The 23207-nt window shown below is 42.7% G+C and overlaps 1 protein-coding gene across 3 annotated transcripts in view; it reads right to left on the bottom strand.

Annotated features, from left to right (window-relative positions):
- HECW2 (HECT, C2 and WW domain containing E3 ubiquitin protein ligase 2) overlaps positions 1-23207 on the bottom strand; it is a 290360-nt gene that overhangs the window by 121083 nt on the left and 146070 nt on the right. For all 3 annotated transcript variants that reach the window (XM_067548983.1, XM_067548982.1, XM_067548985.1), the window contains 2 exons: positions 9240-9334; positions 3527-3602 (listed from right to left, as the gene is read on the bottom strand). In XM_067548983.1, the coding sequence (XP_067405084.1) occupies positions 3527-3602; positions 9240-9334 (171 nt within the window). The remainder of the gene's footprint in view (positions 1-3526; positions 3603-9239; positions 9335-23207) is intronic.

The raw sequence follows: 23207 nt of genomic DNA, 5'->3' as shown, positions 1-23207 counted from the left end.
CAATCTGTGTACTGAATTCTACATTATCATGAGATGTTACTGGTGCTGACAAGCAATACCTGTGAAAGTTCATGCTTCAAGTTCCAATTTTTTCTCTAGTAGAATCAAATTCTCCCAATAACCATGGCCCAGTGCTAAATCACATGCTGTACCACACCAGTGTAGAAGAAAACGCTTGTCAACAGAATACATTTTGGGATCGTTCCAGCGAGGTAGCTGTGTTAGTCTGTATACAGCAAAAACAACAAGAGTTCTGTGGCACTTTAAAGACTAACAAATTTAATATTTTGGGATAGTTATTACAACACTAGCCACGGAGTTCCATGTCTACAGCAAAATGTAAGGAATTTAAAAAAAACAAAAACAAACAAACAAAAAAAAAAAAACAGCCCAACCACCAGGATTGAGACTATGTGACAGAATTCATAATACCAACCCTCAAAGTGTAGTAAATCAGAACTGGCTTGACAAGGACCACACATCACATATCACACACCTTGTCTGGAAGAAGCTACAGGACAAACAAAATGCGTCATTAACATTTAATGACTGTGCTCTGGCCGGAGGATGGGTATGCTAAGAAGGGAGCCTGAGCAGGAAGAATCCAGTTATTCCAGTTTGTCTCCAGGGAAGGGGAACAAAAAACAGGTATCAGAGCTGGGTTTAAAAACACAAATGCTGAGAAGTTGAGGAGGACTCAAGGAGGGACTTACAGGGACAGGTTTCCTAACTGAGTCTGAATCTTTTTGACTGCTAGACCAGCCAGAGTTGAAACGGTCAGAGAGTGACTCTCCATGATTCAGAGGAGAAGCCCTGAGCTGGTGGAGAGGCCCTTGAAGTCCTGAAAGGACACTGATCCCCCTCTCAAAGAACACCCCGAAGTGGTAAAGAAACTGAAGCAAGGAGTAGTGAAAACCTGTTTATTGTTTTACCTACACCTGGTTATATTTTATGCAGTCTGAAATTAAGAATGATTGTTTTGGAAATCCTTTTGCAGAGTCCGTGTCTATTTGTTTCAACTATCATTGCCCCTAAACCAGTGCCCCCACAAGAATGAAGCACTTAAGCTCCTAGGGAGTCTTAGATGATGTCCAGCATTGGGCTGCAGGGCTTCACTTCCACATGGGGTACCAGACAAAGGCTGTGCCCAGGAAGTGTGCAGAGAGACCACAGCCTACTGAGACCTAAGGAAACTTAAAAGCACACAGGCCCAGCATGTGGGTCCAAATAGAGCAGCCAGGGTAAGTATCCAGCAGTGGGAATTTGATCAAGGCTGTGACACCATGATTATTATTGTAGATTAAAGGAAGATTTTAAAAATCCACCCATAATATTATGGGAAATCAATCCTAAACACAGATGTATGATCAAGACACTTTATTTTATATTAACCATGGGATTTTGGATAAAACAGAGAGATTTTTGAAGCCTGATCTCTGAGACTTATCAACACAGAAATCATAAGTCATTCCCTAAAACAGCAGATTTACAAATGAACACACAAGTGACAAAGGAGAAAGATTTCAATTCAGCAGTGCTTTTCAAATTATGAAAGGAATTACTTATTACCAGATGCATATATGGCTCAAGAAGAGATGATGCAACCAACATCCCTCCCCTTTATGGTCAGTCACAGAGTGATGGAACTTCAGGCCAGAAGGGGCCACCAGATCGTCTAGTCTGACCTCCTCTGTACCACAGGCTATGAGCACCACCTAGCATTCCCACACTACACCCAACAACAGAAATTAGACCAAGGTATTCCAGCCCTCAGGAAAATAAGCTATTTGTACCACAGGCAGAGAATAGGAAGGGCCAAGGTGGACCAATCCTCAAGGCCCCTGAAATGGGAGGAAACGGATTAAGTGAGATGAACCTAGATGATCCTGATAAGAAACCTGCACTGCACCCTGGAGAGATGGTAAAAGTTCCCAAAGTCACCACCAATTTGACCTGGTGGAATATTCTTTTCTGACTCACATGGCAATCAACTAGACCCTTAGCACATGATGCATCATTGTGCCATCTATGAATACCTAGCAGTGTGCCATGTGTGCTAAGAAATGTGTTGCATACATTACAAATGATGGGTCCTGTGGCCCATGCCACATGCATTGCATGCGTTCTTTATAGAGCTAGACCACCTTTATACCACCTTTCTGCTTCCTAGCTAGATCAGTAATCTCATGTCTCCTACTTGTGAGTCACTTCTTCTGCAGGAGATAGAATCCTCTGCAAAAATGGATATTTCATCAAAATATTACATAGTAAATTCAACAGTCTTCTGAAGAGATATGCCAAATCTGGAGAATAATGCAATCACTTAAGTATGGATTTTGGTCATGATTTAAGTGTAAATTTCAGTAGTGGAGTCCCTACTGATATGTCTATAATCACACTCATCCAGGGGGCTGGTACTGATCTCTCACCTCCAAAAGTAGAAACTTCTAGCACTAAGGACAAAGAGACCTTCCTTACCAACATTAGTTAGGTCTCTGATCCTCTCTGTGGCCAGCCCTGGAGGGCAATACCATTCACACAAAAACACTACTGTGCAAAATTCTGCTTCACAATGTAGAAGCATCTTCTCCACAATAAAGCCCAAACACCCCAAAAACATACTACCTTTCCCCAGACTCAGCACCTTTATGGAAAAATCTTATTAAATTTATCATTCTATAAAATTTTTAAATCAACCTACCCATAGAATTCCTGCAGCTGAGCTATAACTGTTATACTCTATAGTTTTTAGAGCGATTTTTATAGAGCCCTATTTAGTTTCTACAGATCTTCTTATGTTTTCCCCCCATTAATTGCTACAGAACCATTCTAAAAGGCAGTTTTAGTGTGTTCTAGTCCTACAGAGTGGAAGAGATCTCCTAGAGATTTCTATTGTCTGTTCTTAAAGATTTAGGGAGCAGATTCTACCTCCTTTGTTCACACTGAGATACTTTATTCTCCTGAAACCACGTGTGGAATAAGGCAGTAATCAACATGAGTAAGAATTTAATTCCTTTTCTGTTACCAGTAAAAAAAGTGTTCAAAAATATTTCACTATTTGCAACCCTTGTTGTTCTGGCACTCTGTCCATATCTCAAAGCAATGGGACTAACGTGCATTCCATTAACCTTTTTCTATGTGCTGAAAAGCTAGCTTTACCACTACTTGGTGAGATGGATGTTCCCTTGGGCACACTGAAAATTTCTTGGAGACTTCTCATGCTAGACCCATCAAATCTATTTCATTCACTTCTGGATACAAATTAATCTGGCTTGCTTTAGACATACAGAAGTTCTCAATGAAATTGTCTTTCAAACCACTCGAGTGTGCCCCTAAAGAAGACAGATACAGATGAAGAGGAAATGTTTTCCATCTTTTGAGTATTTTAGCTCAGACTTTTTTTTTTTTAAATGTATATTTTCTTTGCTGTAGTACAGTTGGAGTTAATTCGGACTTTCAATAACAATCTAACACAAAACTGAGGCTTGTTTTAGTGAGATAATGCAAGATACTTTTGAAATCTTACCTGATAACGCAAAGCTGACCAGTTTCCGAGAGTGTTGAGTTGCAGAAGCACCTTCATCCATGCCTTCCACCCCTGTCTACAGAGGGAGAATAAAAATGAAGTGTATCATGGCATTTTTCCTTTGTTTTTTTGTATATTCATGAGGATGATTATGCAGTACTCAGGAGAAGAATCTGACAGCACCACTGAAAATTGCCCATAGACAAATCTGAAGGCACTAGTACTTGTTTCAGTCCACCCCAAAAACTCCCTGGAATTTGAAGGATACTGACTACTGCTTATGCTATGTGGTGTCAATGTTGCAATACTGAGAATCTTCTGAACATACATAATGCATGGACTATTAGGTGTGGGGAGGGTATTAACCGGAGAAAGTGAAAGCTCTTCTTCCTCATAGATTTCTGTGTCTTCTCAAACTATCAACAACATGAATTGGCATCTTATATACAAGCGTGAGCTAACCACAGGCACCATGCAGTAAATACTTCCATGTACCATTTATTGCCTAACACAAAATACCTGGCTCAGTGAAGGTAATCAAAAGAAAAGATCATCAAAATATTTAACATCCGTGTGACAAAATAAGGCATATCAGATTTCTAAGCATGGCATTGATCTGAAAGCCATGCTCATACTTGTGAAACTTTCACTCAGGTCTATTTCTCCTTTCCCTGATGAGGGCTTTTTTTTGTTTTTGTACGTTTCACTTGTTCACTGTTGCCTCCTTCACAAGTGGAGTTTTTGTAAATGCATGAGCAGGGGGAGCTTGCCTTTCTCCTCCCTCCCGCTCCCAGAGTGGCATGTAACCAGTTGAACAACGTATTATAAATCATGGACTATTATGGTAGTCTCCCAGCCCGGGTAGACAGACTCGTGCTAGCTCCACTCAAGGTGGTGCACTAAAAAGAGCAGCGAGGACATTGTGACATGGGTGGCAGTTCAGGCTAGCCACCAAGTCCAAGCCCGCATAACCTCCTTGGTCTGAGCTTGGATGGCTAGCCCAAGCCACTGACCATGCCGCAACATTCATACTACTGTTTTTAGCGTGCTAGCTTGAGAGGAGCTAGCGCAAGTCTGCCTACCTGCACTAGGAAGCATGCTCCCAGCTTCAGTGTAAGACATACTCTTAGTTTTTTAATCAGTTGAAAATATAGGGACAGTGTTTCAGGACAAATGGTTCCAAAAGAAGGCACAGCCCTCATTCAGCAAGGAAAAGGCAATGAATCACTAGGATAAGGTGAAGACAGCCTGTGGGAACTGTTTAGCAGATTGTAAATCTGATAAAAGCTTGATACATGGACACACTGTAGGTGTACACTGAGGATATGCATCTCTCATAAAACAGTGTGTTGCCAAAGTCATTTTATATTTAAAGAGAAAAAAATATGTTGAGGAAACATGCATGTACATGAATGGTGTAAAAAAGATACACAACAGAAAAAATATCATATGGCCTATTTCCAAGAACATAATCATAACAGGAGTGTAAAACACTGAGAAAAATACTGCAGTCTGGCTGCATTTAGCCATATGTTAAATCTGTGAAAGATAAGGCGCCTCTTTAAATGAAGACTGAATAGCTTTCTAAAAACGATGCTATCGCTCAAATAGAAGTGATGATCTTGATACAGAAATTATGGGATGAGGTTCAGTGGCCAGGAATTCAGACTACATGATTGTAATAGTTTCTGCTGACCTTAAAATCTTTGAATTTATGAAGAAACCCATCTTCGTATTAATATAAAATGTAATGGCTTTTTTTTTTTCAACTATTCATATTCTTAGCTTTTTTTTAAAACAGATATTGCGATCTCATCTGTTAATCTGATTGCCATTTATCATGGAGTGTATCTACAGACTAAATCAGAGCAAAAACAAACAAGATTAAGTGGTGAGGATTAATCAGCATCTGACGTCTAAGAATTTCCTCCTTAGCAAAATTGTGACATTTAGCATATTATGTAGCAAAGATAAAGAAACAGCAGTGATAAAGAAAGAGCAACGACATGTCTGAGGTCTCCATAGGCCTTAATACTCTTCCGGAAGGATGCATGATGACAGGAAGCTACACTGTTCACATCACAGCTTATTTCCTTTTGCGTAAGTACTATGTCCATGACTCACCTTTATTCATGCAATTACAATTCTCAATATAGTGTTCTGCATTCTGTCATGTGCCTATTGATCTTGAAACTGTTATTTCAAATGACTTCATAAGGGTAAGGCACCTGTGTCACAATGCAGCAGAATGCCCTGGTCCTCCACAGACAATACGTTAACTCCCTCTCAGTTTCCTCTATCCTTTGCAAAGGTGCTTGGAAAGCAGAGAGGGAGTATATGTACCTTTAGGACAGTTGAGATGAACACCAAGGGTCATAAGAAATGTGGAGTTTGCAGTTTACTTTTTTTGGCTTATGCTAACTTATATTGATTTCTTGTTCCAAACATTATTCATTAAGAAAAAGTCCTTGCTGATTCTGGGTATATCTTTTTCTGTTGAGTTATTCCATCAGTTAAGACCACATTATTGTATTAATATGTCATGGCAACAAGTTGTCCATATGACTGATACTTTTTTTTTCCAAGCAGAAGAAAAATGCCTCCATTCAAATCAACTACTATAAAAGTCACAATACATGTATGCTATAGCAGCTTCTCTGCAATAGAATTCACATCAAGGCTGACACTTTGCTGGCAAATAATTTAACACAGTGACAATGAAATACCATCTTAAATACCCATATTTTTCACCTATTTATTGTATATATACACATACATTGTACAGACCATGTAAAATGCTTAAAAAGAAGGAGTGCAAAGTCAAAAAAATACTTATCAGCTGAAATAAATTGCACTTTTCAGTATCCACACCTGTATAGTCAACCAGAGGATTATCTGGCTACACATTATATCACACACTGAGCACTAAATCAATTAACAAAATGTACTGTGGAACATTATGTAAACTCGTTACATAGAGTGCTATGATAAACTGAAATAAGTACAATACAGAGTTGGGAAGACTTGCAGTGCATTTATTTAACAGAACAACTGAATTAATTATTTTAAACAACGGATGAAAACTATTTACTTAAAAATATTCAGTATTTCACAAGAGTGCATTCAGTATTGGGATAAATAATAATTGTTCAAAGTTGAGAAGAAAATCTAAATCTATTGTATTACAAGAATACTCATGAGAATTCAGTTATTTTCAGGTAAGTGGGTAGTTTCTATTTTAATCAGTGGGAAATATCAGTAGTTATACCTACTTTTAATAAGTAATTAACAGTGCAAAAAATTGGAGTTTTAGTCATCTCAAACCTGAGACATGGATGAACCCAAACTCAAAAAAGGTGTGTTTTATGTGTACATGGAGGTTTAGATTGAAGAAAACTATTCATGTTTCTCCTTAGTACATTGCTCCACAGGAAATAACTCAGCATATACATGGAATTATGCCCAGGCTTTTCAGTTTATGTCATGTCAGCATAGCTATGAAATAGCTGTAAGCAGAAAGTGTGCTGAACTGTGGGTATTGCCACACAAATGAATATCAAGCATTGCTTACTATCGCAACAAATAACTTACTAGAGCAGGGTTTATTCTGGCCACACACAAACATGAATATGATAGCACTGACTGCCTTGATCTTGAAAGGTGCTGACTGCTGCTCTGCAAGATGCTGAAGACTCTAAACGTTCACTGGAGGTGCACCTTGCAGGATTGGACCCAAGTTGTGCAGTTCCCAAAATATTATCAAACAGTTCAGTGTGTTCATATGTACACTCTATGGGATTCTCCCATATTTCCTATTCTGTTGTTCAGAGTTTACTTTCTGTGCTGTACTACAGTCAAATTCACTCATCAACCAATTAACAGAAAGTCCTACTTAATGGAAAAGTTACGTTCGCTAAACCACTTCATATTAATTTAGCAAAATTGCATCCACTTACTGCCAAGTGACATTAAACAGGTTCCTGTTTAATTTTTTTTTAAATGTCTGGTTTTTTGTTCCAAAAAGCATTTAATATTAATTACTGTATGCATCTCAAGAGAATTCTCAGTATTTTGATTGATTACGTAAGCGACAAACAAAAACTCATTTTATTGTTGTGTGTTTTGCTTAGTTGTGTGTGGTTAAAAACTATGTAAATAAGATGAAATACAGTTCACCTGCATGCAGTGACTAAAAATGGCATCATGGTGGTTCCATGTTTATTGTGCCTTCACTTCTGTATTAGCTCTGCTTAGTTCACAAGGAAAAAAAAAAATCTAACTACCAGGTTTTCAATCTCAATTTGGGATCTGAGAGTGAAACTGGGCTGTTTCCATCTCCTGTATAGAGATAATGAAGAACAAATTATTCTCTTAGTCTATACCTGTGTAATCCTATTGTCTTTGAATAATGATTCCATTAGATTCCAATAGGACTGCACAATTACAACTAAAAATATAATATAGCTTTTTGCATGTAATTTAAATTAAGAGCTTGCAAATTCAAGGACCCAAAAAAGTGATAGTAGTAGGTTGTCATCCTCTATGCAGGTCAGTCACTAGAGGAAGATGAGGCAAACATTTGCCAGGGGGCTGAACAGCTAATTTGCAGACAGGAAAGTTTAATACAAAGACGAACGAATCCTGGATTCAATTCCAGGTTCCAAAAAAAATGGCTTTAGTGATTACAGATCCAGCTACCAAGTCTCTCCCCTTCCCACAGCAGCTTGATCCCCTTCTTCTACTGGTCCCTCCAGCCTACCCTTGCCCCAGTCCTCCCTGCCCATTTCTCCCAACCTCGCTCCCCCAACCCCAACTCACTGGCCCAGTCTCAGCCCTCCCCTACTCAGCTCCACGTCCCAGTCCCTACCTTTCCCCTGGCTCCTCATCCCCATCCCCATCCCCACCAGCGCACCTGGCCCCTTGTCTCAGTCTCCACATCCCACAGCCTGGCTCTCACCCCTCTGCATTCCAGGCATGCTGCATCCTTCTCTCAGCCTTGCTTCACAAGCCTATATGGGAGCCGGAGGAACACTGAGAGCACAGGACAGAGAGTTTCCCTGCTTTTGGTTCTTGTGTCTGATGCCACAGTGACCCCTGGAAGCTGGGAGGAGTACTTGCAGGGAAAGTCCTGCTCAGCCTCTGCAACCCAAGACTGGAGCATGCTCAGTGCAGACAGAATCTTCAGCAAATTTAGCTGCCAGATTTCAGCAAGTGTCTACTGAGCATGTGCGAACTGAGATTTTTCAAAGCCTCATGACTTGGCCAAATTTCTACAAGGATAGCTAAAGGCACATTCCTGATAGCAGGGTGGCCCTGCTGCTAAATTTCAAGTCATTGTGTTTCTCAACAACACAATTGTTTTGCCCAGGCAAAACCACATTTCCTAACCACATTCTGAGAAACAGTTAAACTGTTTCAGCTCATAATTTCTAAAAAAATTCAGCCTGAGCATAAAAAATCTCAGCCCAAATGGTTAAAGTTTGTCAAAGTTATAAGCAACTGAAAAAAAGTCTCATAATGAAAAGCATTGGGCAACCTTCACTAGAGTCATCATTATTGTGCAGCCTATAATACAACTGGATTGCATTAGAATCGGAAAATTCTAGTTAATGGCAAAACTAGGAGAGTGATATTGATATTAATTGAACCTGTCAGTCAAGCCCACTTATCTCCTTACAAATATATTACAAACACATATAAAGGATACACTTACCAACACAGCGGGGTTTTTCACAGTGATACATGGGGTAGTAGCTCGCAGGGCTCCACTAATACCATGGTAGTATTTAAAACAGATCTTTATTTCAGCTGGGAAAACAAACACAACAAATGAACAATCATGTGGAATCCATACATTGTTAATATTGGACAGAACAGTAGTAGCTCCATGCTTATGGGGAAACTCAGCTTAATCATAGTTCACTTCTTGAAATGACTGAGAAGATCATAACTTTCACTGAAATGGATTTCCTCTCAAATACTGGAAACCAGAAAATCTTTCCTTCTTAAAGAATATTTAAATAAAGATTCTAACTAATATAGAGCCAAATCCTGAAATCACTTAAAATTCAGTAAAAATCTGGTGGTCCATGCACGAGTAGTCTAAAATAATTACTTGATAAGAAAGAGGATGAATTGTAGCATGTGGTTTTGTACACATGAAAGCAGCAGCCAAGACAAACATTGACCTACTTTTTATACATCTTCTGGATCCAAATAACAGGGAGACAAGATCACTGAATAATGTATTTAGTATTAGCATTGACTTATTTTATTCTAAAAAATAAAGGTGAATTAAAACTACTTAAGCTCTTCATCAGATCTAGCAACAGATTTCTTGCAACTCAAGATACCATACTGTATTGCATACATGCTGTTTTATACTTAAACTATTTTGTCATATAACTATTAAATCCTGGAAATAACATAGCCCTAGATATAACTGCTTTTCAATATTTGGTCAGTTTAACTGAAGATACCTTGTATCTTAATATTTTATGCAATAATAAAAGGAACTGACTATTTGGCTTCTCAAGGGGAAAATATTATGCAAATATGTTTAGATTAATACATTAATCTTTTTAAAGCACTGTAAAAAGTGTCAGCATGCATTATACTGAGATGAAAATTTAACCACGTGGTAAAAGTTGGGGCCCTGCCTAAATTGCATATGAAAACTTTTTTTTAAAATGTGGATAATGTCCTGGAGTACAGAATGGTTATTTATTCTACAGTAACTATGGTTATTCAAGATATCCATGTGGATCCCACTGTATATGTGCACCCACCTCCTGCACACCAGATTGGAGAATTTTGAATAGCAGTACATGCAAGGGCCACCCTTGTAACATGTGCCTCCTTGTGCTCCCGTATGAGGACAAAAAGGTCAGGGCAGCCACAGCCCTATTTCAGTTCCCTTGGATTTCTAAGCCCAAGACTGCTGAGGACTCAAACATGGGGATGGAGGAGAGGGCATGGGATCCACACTGACTACCACACTCGAAAAACCACAGTTATTGTAGGATAAGTAACAGTCCTTTCTTCAAGTGTATTCATAGAGTTTAAGGCCAGAAGTCATCTAGTCTGACCTCTTAGATATTATATGTCATTGAATTTCACTTAGTTACCCCTGTATTGAGCCCTATAAGTTATGTATTATTCAAACACAAGTTGTAATTGACTTAAGCATATCTTTTCCAGAAAGGCACCCGGTCCTGATTTGAAGACATCTAGAGATGGAGAATCTATCACTTTCCTTTGGTAGTTTGTTCCAGCAATTAATCACCCTCACTATTAAAAATGTATGCCTTATTTCCTGTTTCAATTTGACTGGTTTCAGCTTCCAGCCACTGGTTTTTATTATGCCCTTCTCTGCTAGATTAAAGAGGCCATTAGTACTTGTTATTTAATTCCCACGAAAGAACTTGTACACCATAACCAAGTCACCTCTCAAATTTTTTTGATAAGATAAAAAAGACTGGATCTTTAAGTCTTACTGAAAGGCATTTTCTCCAACCCTCAAATAACTTGATTGCTCTTTTCTGCAGCCTCTCCAAAGTTTTCAACATTCTCTTTAAAATGTGGACACCAGAACTGTTCACAGTATTCCAGTATCAGTCTCCTCAATGCCATTTACAGAGGTAATGTCAGCTCTCTACTCCACAGGTGAATTCTGGCAATTGGCATCACATATGTACATGCTGACATGTGGTTTAGTTGTCCCAGACATGTATGCATGTGATTTGATTTTAGATTGGTCTCCACTGACCAGAGAGACTGGAATCTGTCTTCTGGGAGGTAGGCTCTTGCTAACAAGGAGTTGTTATGTCCTGATAATCCATCATCTGTGGAGAGCAGATGATGCACCTGCTCTGCCTATCTTTTAACATGATTAGTCTTTCAGAAGAAGAGAAGGGCTTGAAGCCTGCAGGCTGGGAGACAACCATGATAAAGGGCGCTGTGCAGTGGCCAGACACCCTCGAGGTTCTATCTTGCTGTCATGGGCAATGAGAGAACTGAGGAAGAATCGTGGATATCCTACCCTTTATGCCCTTGTACAAGAGCATAAGGTGGCAGAGGATGCCTGCTATTTAAAATACTCCATTCTAGTATGCGTGAAATAAGCGCACACACACACACAGCAGAACACAACACTGATATAACACTCTAAAATACTAATTCTGTAATATAGTTTGTATATTTTCCTTTCTTCTCTCCTCCTTCTGGCAATCTGCTGATGACGAGTATAAATTCAATGTTAGGAATAATAATGAATACTGAAGGACAGATTGCTCCACTAACTTCAGTGGAACTATGACCACATTTAGCACATTTCAAATGTAGCTCTCCCAGAACTTTACACAGGTGGGCAGATCTTCACTCCAGTCAGGAAGGGATTAAAGAGCAGCTCTGAACATAATCAGCCCCAACACAGCACACCTATGAAGATTGTCAAGCCTGGAGGGGGTAGGTCCTTTAAAGGGAGGATCTCTGATCAGGTTGGGGCAGCACAGAGCACTCTGAAGGAATTCAGAGCTCCTCAGCCCCTGCAGGGGTTGCTGACTGGGGAAGCTACTTGAAAGCTATAGCCCCCCACAAGCCCTCTCAGAAAGGAAAGGCGCCAGTTCTTTTCTCTTTCTTTTCTCCTTGGCTTTTCCAAAGACCCAAAACTCTGTCTTTTGTGGGATGCAGAAGCCTACTGTCTCTTTCTGTTTGGGCGACTATATCCCCTCCATAAGCGGACAGATGACCTGAACAGTACAGCTAAAGGGCAGTGCCCCAGTCTCTGAGACAAAATCAGTGCCCACCCTTTCCTTACAGGGGGTGCCAGAGAGGTATAACCTACTACAGTGGGTATACATTATTGTCATTTTTATAGGGGGTGCCAGCGGGTATAACCTATTACAGTGAATAAACATTATTGCAATTTTTACAGATAGGGAAATTGATATGAAAGCTGGCAAGTTACTTAACCTAAGGTCACAAAGTAAGTCAGTGACAGATCTGGGACTAGAACCCATCCCAAACTCACATTCCTATGCGCTGTTTACTTGACAATACTGGCTCCCTTACACGCTATTAATAATCACTGCTTAACAGGGAAAATGTGACAATAGACAGACGCTGATTCCATTTGTGGGATTTCCAAAGCATGCGGAAAGCTACAATCCCTGCAAAAAGACCATGTAGTTATTGGGACAGCTTTTCTTAATGCCCACATTAGAAGAGCTGCTACAGTGCTTTGTACACCACCAGTTTCTCTATTAAACAAACTGGAGAAATGCACATGGAAAAACAAGGTTACTTACCAGTAACTGATGTTCTTTGAGATGTGTTGCTCATGTCCATTCCATTATAGGTGAGTGCACACCATCGTGCATGGTTCCCGGAACTTTTTTCCCCTTAGCAGATCCCATAGGGCCGGGTCTGGTACCCCCTGGAGTCCTGCACGCATGCCGCGGTATATGAGGCACTGCCGGCCCTACGCTCCCCTCAATCCCTTCTTTCTGCCAACTCTGCACCTTATCCTTATAGAATACTGTATAAGGGGGCTCCGAGGTCAAGGCCCTAATCTTGGAGACCCTTCTAGCTGAGGTAATGGCCACCAGGAAGGTATGAGCAAGGGGCATGAAGCCATGGGTTCAAAGGGGGACCCATGCATCTCAAGAGGACACGGTTGAGATCCCAGGGAGGCCCCGGGTCACAGACCTGCAGGTAAAGTCTCTCCATCCGCTTGTGGAACCTGACCAACATGGGGTGGGAGAACAGCGGTCTCCCCTCTAGCTGCTGATGGAAGGCCAAAATGGCCAGCAGGTGAACCTTCAGCGAGGCCAGCGCCAGACCCTGGAGCTTTAGCTGGAGCAGGTACTCCAGGGTCTCCTGTTAAGGCGATAGGCTGGGCAGACTGCCTCAGACTCCGCCTAAGAGGTAAACTGTTTCCACTTAGACCAATACACGACCTGTGTAGAAGGTTTTCTGCTGCCAAGCAGGAGTTGTTGGGCCTGCACCGAGCAGGCTCTCTCTCCCTCCGCCAGCCACAGGGCCTCCAGGCCATGGAGTACAGGGGGTCCAGCTCCAGGTGCAACAGTTCATGAGGAACGCATCGGAAATCGACCGCAACCCCAGAGCGAACAGAACCTCGGACACTTTGCTTTCCAGGCTAACGTGAATAGATCCAGTTGGGGAACACCCCCCTTCTGGAAGATCATCGCCACTACCTCCGGCCAGTCATGATGGGGTAGGAACGACTTGCTGAAGCTATCTGCCTCATCGTTCCTCACTCCCGGGAGCCTTTGCAGAGGGCCGAGGGGTGCTCTTCCCCCTGCCTGTCTACGTAAACCATGGCTGCGGTGTTGTCTGTCAGCACCTGCACCACTCTGGCTGTCGGGAATCGGAGGGACACCTTATACACTAGGCAAATGGCCCTCAGCTCCTTCACGTTGCTGTGCAGGAGCTTCTCCTCCCCTGACCAGAGCCCCTGATTGCCTGGGTTGGCGCTGATGCAGGCTCCCCATTCTACATCGGAAGCATCATAAATTAGGGTGACCGACTAGACTAGTTCCTCGAACGGAACCCGTTTCATCACTGCCTGGGGAGTCCGCCACCAGCGGGTAGGCCAAAGGGCAGGGCTATGATCTGGTAGTGGGAGCCAGCCACTGTGAGATGGAGAAACGCCTGTGGCTGGGGAGGATAGACACCTGAAGTGAGAGGGATCCCTGAAGACGTAGAGGGAGGATTGTTGGGTGGGGTAGGTGTAAACTATTTAACTGTTGTCTGATCCCCTGGGGGGCCCCTGTTGGGGGAATGAAGACAAGCTGGGGGGTTGATTTCTACTTCTGAACCCCCTATTCCTGTCCCTATTTCTATAGCGTTGAAAGGGCCTAGATGGAGGCCTTGGCTACTGCTGCGCCTGGGGCCATGCCTGCCGCCTGGAAGCCTGGGGCGTGTACAGGCCCAGGGAGCAAAGTGTGGTCCTGGAGTCCTTCAGACTACGCAGCTTTGCATCAGTCTGATCGGAGAATAGGGCCGACCCATCAAAGGGAAGGTACTGAATTGATTGCTGCACCTCCTGGGACAGGCCCGAGGATGGCAGCCACGAGCACCTTCTCATGGCAATGGCGGAGGCTATGGCTCTACCCGCCAAATCAGCAGTGTCACTGGATGTCTGGAGCGCTGCCCTAGCCACCATGATTCCTTCATCCAGGATGGTGGTAAGGTCTGCAGCCTGGTCCTGGGACAGGGCCTCAGCAAACCACCTGAGGGAGTCCCACAAGTTAAAATTATATCTACCCAGGAGGGCCTGATGGTTGACAATCCTGAACTTCAGGGCTGCCGTTGAATACATTCTTCTCCCAAACAAATCCAACTTCTTTCTGTCTTTGTTCTTGGGAGTGGAACCTGGCTGACCTTGCCTGTCCCACTGGTTGGCTGCGTCTACTACCAGGGTTCCCGAGGCCGGGTGATAGAACAAATACTCAAGCCCTTTGGCCGGGACATAATACTTTTTCTCTGGTACCTTTGATGTAGTGGCAACTGAGGAAGGGGTTTGCCACAGGACCTTTACAATTTTGCGTACCTTATCATGGACTAGTAAGGCCACCCTTGCTGGGGCAGTCGCCGCCAGCACATTAAAGAGGGTATCATCGGCCTCCTCTAACTCCTTCACCTCCAGCACCAAGTTAGAGACTACCCTCTTAAGCAGCTCCTATTGTGCCCTGAAATCCTCCAGTGGCACCATATGGTCCCAGGAGACTGCCTTGTCCGGTGAGGAGGAAGACGACTGCCGAGGCTTGTCCTGCGGGTGTTCCGTCACTTGATGAAGGGATGCACCCGTAGAGGGTCCCCTCCATGGGGTCCAACTCCTCGTCCGAGGAGTGGTGTCTATGGGCCTTCTCCTGAGCTGGAGGCACGGACTGAACCCCCACTGACAGGATGGATTGTGGCCCCTGTCCCATCTGGATGCCCCATGGGGCCCAATAAGGCCATTGCTGCAGCCATTGACCCTGTGACCAACCTGGGGCTGACTGTGCCGCTGGCTGTGGTGCCTTGTGGGGGCATCAGCTGTCCCGAAGACTGTTCCCCATGTGGGACCCCGAGCCACTAGATCTGCGGTGCCGTGCACGGCCTCGGTCCCGGGTGCCATCCGGTGCCAGGGACCATCCTCTTGACGCCTCCAATGGAGGACAATGAGGACACTCTCCATCGCCGCAAATGGTGCCTACGAGTAGGGATGTGCTCCGAGGAGCTCAAGGAACCAGAGCATCCTCTCGGCACCGGTGACTTGCGGTGCCGCTTACCCTTTGCTGATCGAGACCGGCGCCGCTCCGAACCCCTCGGTGCCGAGTCCTCCAGGTGCCGAGTGACCGGGTTCTGCGCCGCCTCAGTGCGAGCAAACTTGTCGGTGCCAGGGATGCGGAGCAGGAGCTGTCTGAGCGCCGCCTGGTGGACCTCGACCAGTGCCGCCTCTTGGCCTGCGCTGCCTCTGGTGCCGGGGACCAATGTCGGTGCCGAGAGGGAGACTCCGCATCCCAAGTCGAAGCAGGTCAACTCGACAATGTCTACCTGGAGTGATTGCTGGGGGAGAGTCCTCGCTCTACCCCTGGTGGCCATCTGGCAGGAGATCTTCCTCCCCGTACCGGGGATCTCCACCGCCCTTCAGGGGGACCCAATGCGGGCTTGCTCCAGGACACCGGCCCCTTCTCCCTCAGCAGAGGGGGGGCGGAGGTGGCGTGGACAAGGCCAACAAGGCTCTTGCTGCCTGAAAAGCTTCCGGCGTTGGCAGGGGTGCTCTCCCACTTTCAGGAGTTGGGGGAGGCTCCCTGCTCGGAGATGCAGGCACCGGAGAAGACTTGACGGGCCGTGGCCAGTGCATCTCCACACTCGACCCTACCCATACCAACGGCACAGGGAGTGTCCACGCTCCGCATGCTGTCTCTTCTTTTTTGGCACCGGGGATGTTGCTCAGTGCCGAGTCGAGCCCGGAGACACTCGGTGCTGAGGTGGAGCGAGATGGCTCGGACGCCGGGCGGAGCGTTGTCTCCATGAGCAGGGCTTTTAACTGGATCTCTCGGTCCTTCTGAGTCTGTGGTTTAAAAGCCCTGCATATCTTTCACTTGTCTTTCCTGTGCTCTTCCCCCAGGCACTTAAGGCACCGATCGTGGGGGGGCCCTGAGTGGGAAAGCCTTCCAGCAGGAGGCACACGACTTAAATCCAGGTGACCGGGGCATGGCCCAGCCGCTCTAAGTCCCTCAGGGACTTCTTATCTAACTACACTTAACAACACTCAACACTACTTAGCAGCTACTTAAAACTAACTAAAGTACTTCGAATATCAAAGAGTTCAAAGAAGGGGAATGGTACTTGCGGAGAGCAAGGCTAGTTCCAGCAACTGTCACGGGCGGAAAGAAGTAAGTGAGGGGGCGTAGGGCCAGCAGTGCCTCATATACCGCGGCATGTGCGCAGGGCTCCAGGGGGTGCCGGAGCCGGCCCTACAGGATCTGCTAAGGAAAAAAAAGTTCCAGGAACCGTGCACGGTGGCGTGCACACACCTATAGTGGAATGGACATGAGCAATCACTCAAAGAAGAACATACACTTCTGACCTCACAAATAGATTAGACAATCCTGACTTTTGGGCTTCATTTAAAAGTTCAACAGCATGAGCAAAAAGCACCTGGTTGTTATTAAATCAGTTCTTTAACAGCTAATACATGCAGTTAAATTCCACGGTGGGTAAGAGTTCTCTAGAATGTATTGAGATTCTTGGATAAGCAAGTGTAAAGCATTGTTATACCCAATCATATACACTGCATATTAAGCTCCAATTCAGCAATATTCATAAGCACTTATACATATGCTTAATGTTAAGCACAAGGAATCCCACTCTCTGATTTGTCTTAGTGACATTACGGTGGTTTGTCATACGTTGTGAAAATGAGAAAACAGATGACAAAAGATTAGGTTAATTCTGACACTTTCAAAAATAGTTGTTAAAGGCAACAGATTTTAAAACAAAAACAAAACTGTAACAGAAAATTTCTAAGCAAACCCAGACCATCTTCTGCAGAATACTGAATGCTGCTGGAAAGAGTTTATAAATAGTTTGGGGACAACAATCACACAGAAATGAGATAAACAGTCCCCAGATGGAACAATTAAAGGACATGGATTACATAATAGCAGAACAGCATTCCAAGGCTCTGGAGGTACCATGTCATCCTCTTCAGTAATCAAAGCTAATCCAGAATTCTGACACTTAATTATTTCCAACATACTCTAAATGTCCTAATTTTGAGACGACCCTGATGAGATTGAGAAATATTAAGATATTTATCTTGTCTTCTTGATTCTGCCACCCTTATTCATGTTGAGTTGTATCTTACTCCACGAATACTCCCATTAATTACTTGCAGAGTAAGGTATGCGAATAAGAGCCAGGGCTCAGAATTTAAGGGGGAAAAAAAGGGACTTGGAGCAAAAAATTAGGGACATCATCTTGCAAAAAATATTTTTGGTCAAAACAACTTTTCATTGATGTATCTTTGTGAAAACACTGAACTTTGCATTCTTATATCTCTTAACAACACTTCCCCTCACCCTCGCCAACTAGCCATAGTGATTAGTCCTCAAGGATTTATGGCATGCTGAGGTCAGTTATTAAAACTAATATATTTTTTTAATTATCTGAGTGAAAGGAATGGTCACACACAAAAAATTTTCAAATTCAAATCTCTCACTAATTGAAAACAAGCCAAAATGTTTTGAAATCAGTCTCGAAAGGAGAGGTTTGGAAAATGAGCTTTACAGACCCCAAGTATGGCAAGTTTCAGTCTCCAAGAACTATTTTTGCCAAAGTTATAATTAGTTGAAAATAGAGTTTGCATATAGACACCTTATATATCAACTTTGACTGTAACATCAGTACACTAGCATGATGCAGACAGTACACAAAAGTACCATATATTTGCATTCTCTCATACTCCATTCAGGCCCCAAACTCAGATTGCTATCAGTACAAAACACAAATGGTCTATATGCACAGATGTTGAGCCGGAATGCTGTACTGCAGTGACAACAGTAATTTACCCTTAAATATCCCAGGGGTGATTTGCAGGTGATTGATGTGACAAGACTTGGAGTATTGGGAAAAATCTCAACAGCAGCTACCATATGTTACTGTTCAAGATTTAAACCTGTAGTATCAGCACAACAAATACATGCAAATCAATATATTTACATAATATTTATGGATATAAACATAGTGCAGAATATATATATTAGCAAAAATATGACGTTAAAGTGAAAGTACTACTCTATGTAGAGATTTTTCTTGTAGAGAAATGTTGAGGTTAACACTCACTGGAATGAGAATATTATGGACAGTATAGTACATTATTACTGTAGAGCCCCAATCCAGCAAGTGTTTACTTCTGAGAGTAATCCCTTTGACTTCAATAGCCTTTGTCTATTGTATAAAGCCGAAGACAATGGAGAAAGCAGTATGCCCAGTGGCAAGTGTCTCCAGGACTGGGCTTTTATTTTGTAGTCTCTTTCATATAAACTGAGGGAGAAGTGAGATGCAAACACTAACAGTGCAGATATTTGTTTACTAACCCATTTGTTTGTTAACCCCTAGACTGACCTTGCTTTTTCTGGTCTTTCCTGGGAGGTAAAAGTAAAGCTCTCCCTCTGACAGCAAAACATTTCTAACTATCTTTCTTATACTCTTGCTAAAATAATTTCGTATTCAGAGAGAATTGTTAATAAATCACCAGGTGGTTTTGATGACATTTGTAGATGCTCTAGTCAGTTCTGCATTATAGGTGCAAAAATTAATTATGTCACAAAAGTCACAAGGACAGTCTGCAGAGCTACTTTATGAACACAGAAAGGAAGGATGGTCCAGTGGTTTGGGAAGTAGCCTGGGACACATGGGTCAGTTCCTTGCTCTACCACTGAATTCTTGTGTAACCTTGGGCAAATCACTTAGTTTCCATGTGCCTCAGTTCCCCATCTGTAAATGGGAATAATAGCAGTACCCTACCTACAGGGATGTTATGAAGATAAATATACTACAGATTATGAGTCAATCAGATGCAATGGTGAGAGAGCATAACAAACAATTTAAAAAAAATCAGAACAGCAGCAACTTTTGAGGCAAACTGAGTTTTTTAATCTGTTATTATGGGTCATTGTTCTATTCTGCTCACTTTATGTGAACATGGAATATCACCTGTGTATTTGGCAATATATTTCAGGAATATTTAGAGTCCCTACAATGACAAAGGTAAAGGTTGGAGATACTCTGGCTGTTCCCCAACATACAAAGTGGACAGGTGTAAAAAATAAAAATAAGAAAATATAACACGAGACTGACTATCTCCCTGCTGCTTTCCATTCCATTGAATGGTGCAGCAGATCGCAAAGCTTAGGCCTTGAAATAGTTACACAGTATACCCAGTTCTGTACCTGCCTGGAAACTTTATTTCCCAGCTGAAAAGCTGCTTCAGGACTGAAAACTCGAGGTTTTGACAATAGAAAATTTTGGCATCCCTGAAAATGATTCTAAATTTCAAGACACTCTATGGCAGCTGAAAGATAGAACTCACTGGCCATTCATGCTTGCAATCTATTCATAGTTTGGGGGGGGGGGGGGGGGGGGGGGGGAAGACAAACCAAACCAACCATAAACAAGTTGGTATTTGCCATGCCAGCCAGGTTGGGTTTCCCTGAATTTCCAACTCTCTGCCCCATTCCTCCATGAACTAACCCTGTCTTTCTATGGGAAGAAAACAGGATGTAGGAACTGCAGCAATATAGGAATTGGGTCTTTAATCCCACATCTTTACCAGCAGATCTTTAGAGTACTTTTTTTTTTAAATGTACCATTTCCCTCCACATTTCTTTCGCTGAACATTCCTGCCCAACCATGTGCTGACCCTGCCCTCCAGCAAGGGCATCATCAAGCCCATGTCAGACTGGTCACAAGATCCCTGCTTCTCCTGAGTCACACCAACTGGGGAAGCAGCAGAAGCCCTCTGCCAAATTCTGTCACATCTGCAACAATTCCAACTTCTGGGGGACTGAAGGACCTGGGTTGATCAGAACCCAGAACCACCTAATGAAAAGAATCACCCCCACCCCCTCCCAGACTGGACACTCAGAACCTTTGGTAACATTCCAAAGCATCTGCAGAATGGTATGAATGCATCACACTGTACTGTACTTGCACAATATTGCCACCAACTCAGAGGACCACTCACTGAGTTTGTCTTTTTATGTCGGTGAGAGCACAGTTTTTTATGTTGGTGAGAGCTTCATGGAGCTGATGTCAGGACTCTGCATTTAAACAACCCTTCTTGAATGCATACAATAAGCAGCTTCACTGAGATGACCAGTGAGTCACAGCTTTCAGTCCTTCCCCTTGAAACAGATACCTCCCATTAGCTTGTATTACATGGGTAAGGAAATATTTTTATTTTTAAATCTCAGACTGCTATCTCAGTGATAACACAGCTCAGTTTTGCTTTGTTGAATTTCTACAGCTATAGTGTTACATTTCATGCTTACATTACACTTTTGCCCTTTGCCTAGGGACCTGAAGAAAGGAACACCTGTCTCTGTTATGGTTTGTGCTGCAGCATGAAGTCAGCTCCTTTGTCTGAAGAGGAAAGCCTAACAGCACCAGCTGTTTGTGAGGTGAGAAGGACATTGTACTTGGCAGGTGTTTCATTTCACTCTTCCTTTTCATTCCCTTTTTGCTTCCCTCCATACTGGAATGGGTGTTTTTGGAGCATGTTTGTATGTGAACATTTATGATTGTTTCTGGTATTTCTTTTGATTACTGGTCAGAGCCTTTGTTTAGAAGAGTGTCTTTTCAGCCTGTTTTGCTGACTTTTGTGCCAGGATAGTGAGTTCTCCTTGATCATCTCTGTGTTGTCAGTTCTTTGAGTTTTAGTGCATTTGGAGGAGTGAATGAAACTCACCATCTTTATACCAAAAACACAATCTCAGCTGCCATCTTTTGTGGCTGCTTTTTGTGGTTTGAGGGGAGGGAAGGAAGAGTTCTTCCTTTGTGTTTGTTACTGGTTTGGCAATGGCATGAATGGAAGATGATTCCATAAGGGGAGGTTACAGGATAGGAGAATTGAGTGAGTAGAGGAACTGAACTAGAGGGATTGAAGATTCCCTAAATCAGGGTCTTAATGGGTACCTAATCTTGTGCTTAACTTTAAGCATATGACCAACCCAATTGATTTGACTGGGAAAGCTCACATACTTAAAGTTAAGCAGCATCCTGAATTAGGACCTAAACACCTCTCTGAAAAAGATCTAAGCTTTGGGGATAGCAGAAGGAGCCTTTGGCCAGTCCATCCAACTCTCACTGATAAAAGCTAATGTGATGGAATTGGTCATTCCAGATTCCTTGTGGACCTTCTTGATTTTTTAGCACATACTGTGGCTGTAGTAATATTATTAACAGGTATTATCAAAACCTCTCTTAGTGAGTATGCTGGCTATCTCAGGCAAGAAACCTTGTCTTCAGACTTGAGTGATTGCCACTTAATGGATTGTCACCAAGTCTCATGCCTACACCATTTTAGAAAAAGAACTGAGAAAGTAGCAGCTACTCAGCTTCAAGTGCACTGGAATACCCATACTCCCAATCTGAGAACCAGCCTTTGGCAATAAGGCTATGCTTGTCATGAATAGTCTCTTCCTTGTTTTGGACTGTGGTCAACTGGTCATTTTGTTCATGCTGGACTCCGCATGCATTTGACATACTGACCATGGACTGTAGTTTCAGCAAATAAAGGACACTGCTGCTGTTTTTAGTTCCGGTCATATTGATCCCATGACACTTTTAGCAATCACCTGTGCTCACAAACATAATACCGGATTGATATTCCCTTTTTAAGGTTGTCATTTGGGCTTTTGAATTCCTTGTACCTTATTCATAATGCATTGGCATAATTATTAAATGCCAAAAGCAACAGTGGTCACATTACACCTGGCTTGCATTCTTTCTATTGGTTACCTCTGAAGGGGGTGGTTGATTTTATGCTAACACTGCTGGTTTTTAAAGTCCTGCCCCTGGCACCCAAGTATATTTTAAATAGCCACCTTGACTCTGATCTTGATGATGTAGTATCTGCACATAACATACCACCAGCCATTTATAGATCCAAATATTGCACCTCAGGTCAGCAGGTAATTGTACATTTTCTGTGATGGGCCTAAGTGTGTGGCATTCCCCAGACACGCATCTTAGTCCACATCTAAAATACTGCCAGAACAATTTGGCGTTTCCTCTACTCCCAGTGTTTATTAGCTTCCTATCTTATACTTCTCCTACCCACTCCATACACTTTTTTTATTTTAATGGATTCTCTGAATTAATTTCATTTTTATTCTATTGGGGCTTTTTTATTGTTTCTATAATGTTCTATTGTATTTTCAGAACTATGTTATGAAATGCACAGAGCCTTGGTGGGATAGATGGGTGTTCTAAAAATAAAGTGTATTAATCATTATATATACTAAAGGATACATAACACTTCTTGAAGGATATGTATAACTGTTAGTTATGTGAGTTATATGCATTAATCAAGGGAAGAACTTGCACCAAGATCTACCAACAGTTAACAGCATCTCAACGTAAAATGCGGTAATAACAGACATGA

This window comes from Emydura macquarii, unplaced genomic scaffold, assembly GCF_026122565.2.
Source record: "Emydura macquarii macquarii isolate MOO-44397 ecotype Brisbane River unplaced genomic scaffold, CSIRO-AGI_Emac_v2 contig_1253, whole genome shotgun sequence".
In the NCBI taxonomy this organism is placed as follows: domain Eukaryota; kingdom Metazoa; phylum Chordata; order Testudines; family Chelidae; genus Emydura; species Emydura macquarii.
Note: the sequence above shows the minus strand (reverse complement) of the source record. Positions and strands in the feature narration are given on the sequence as shown.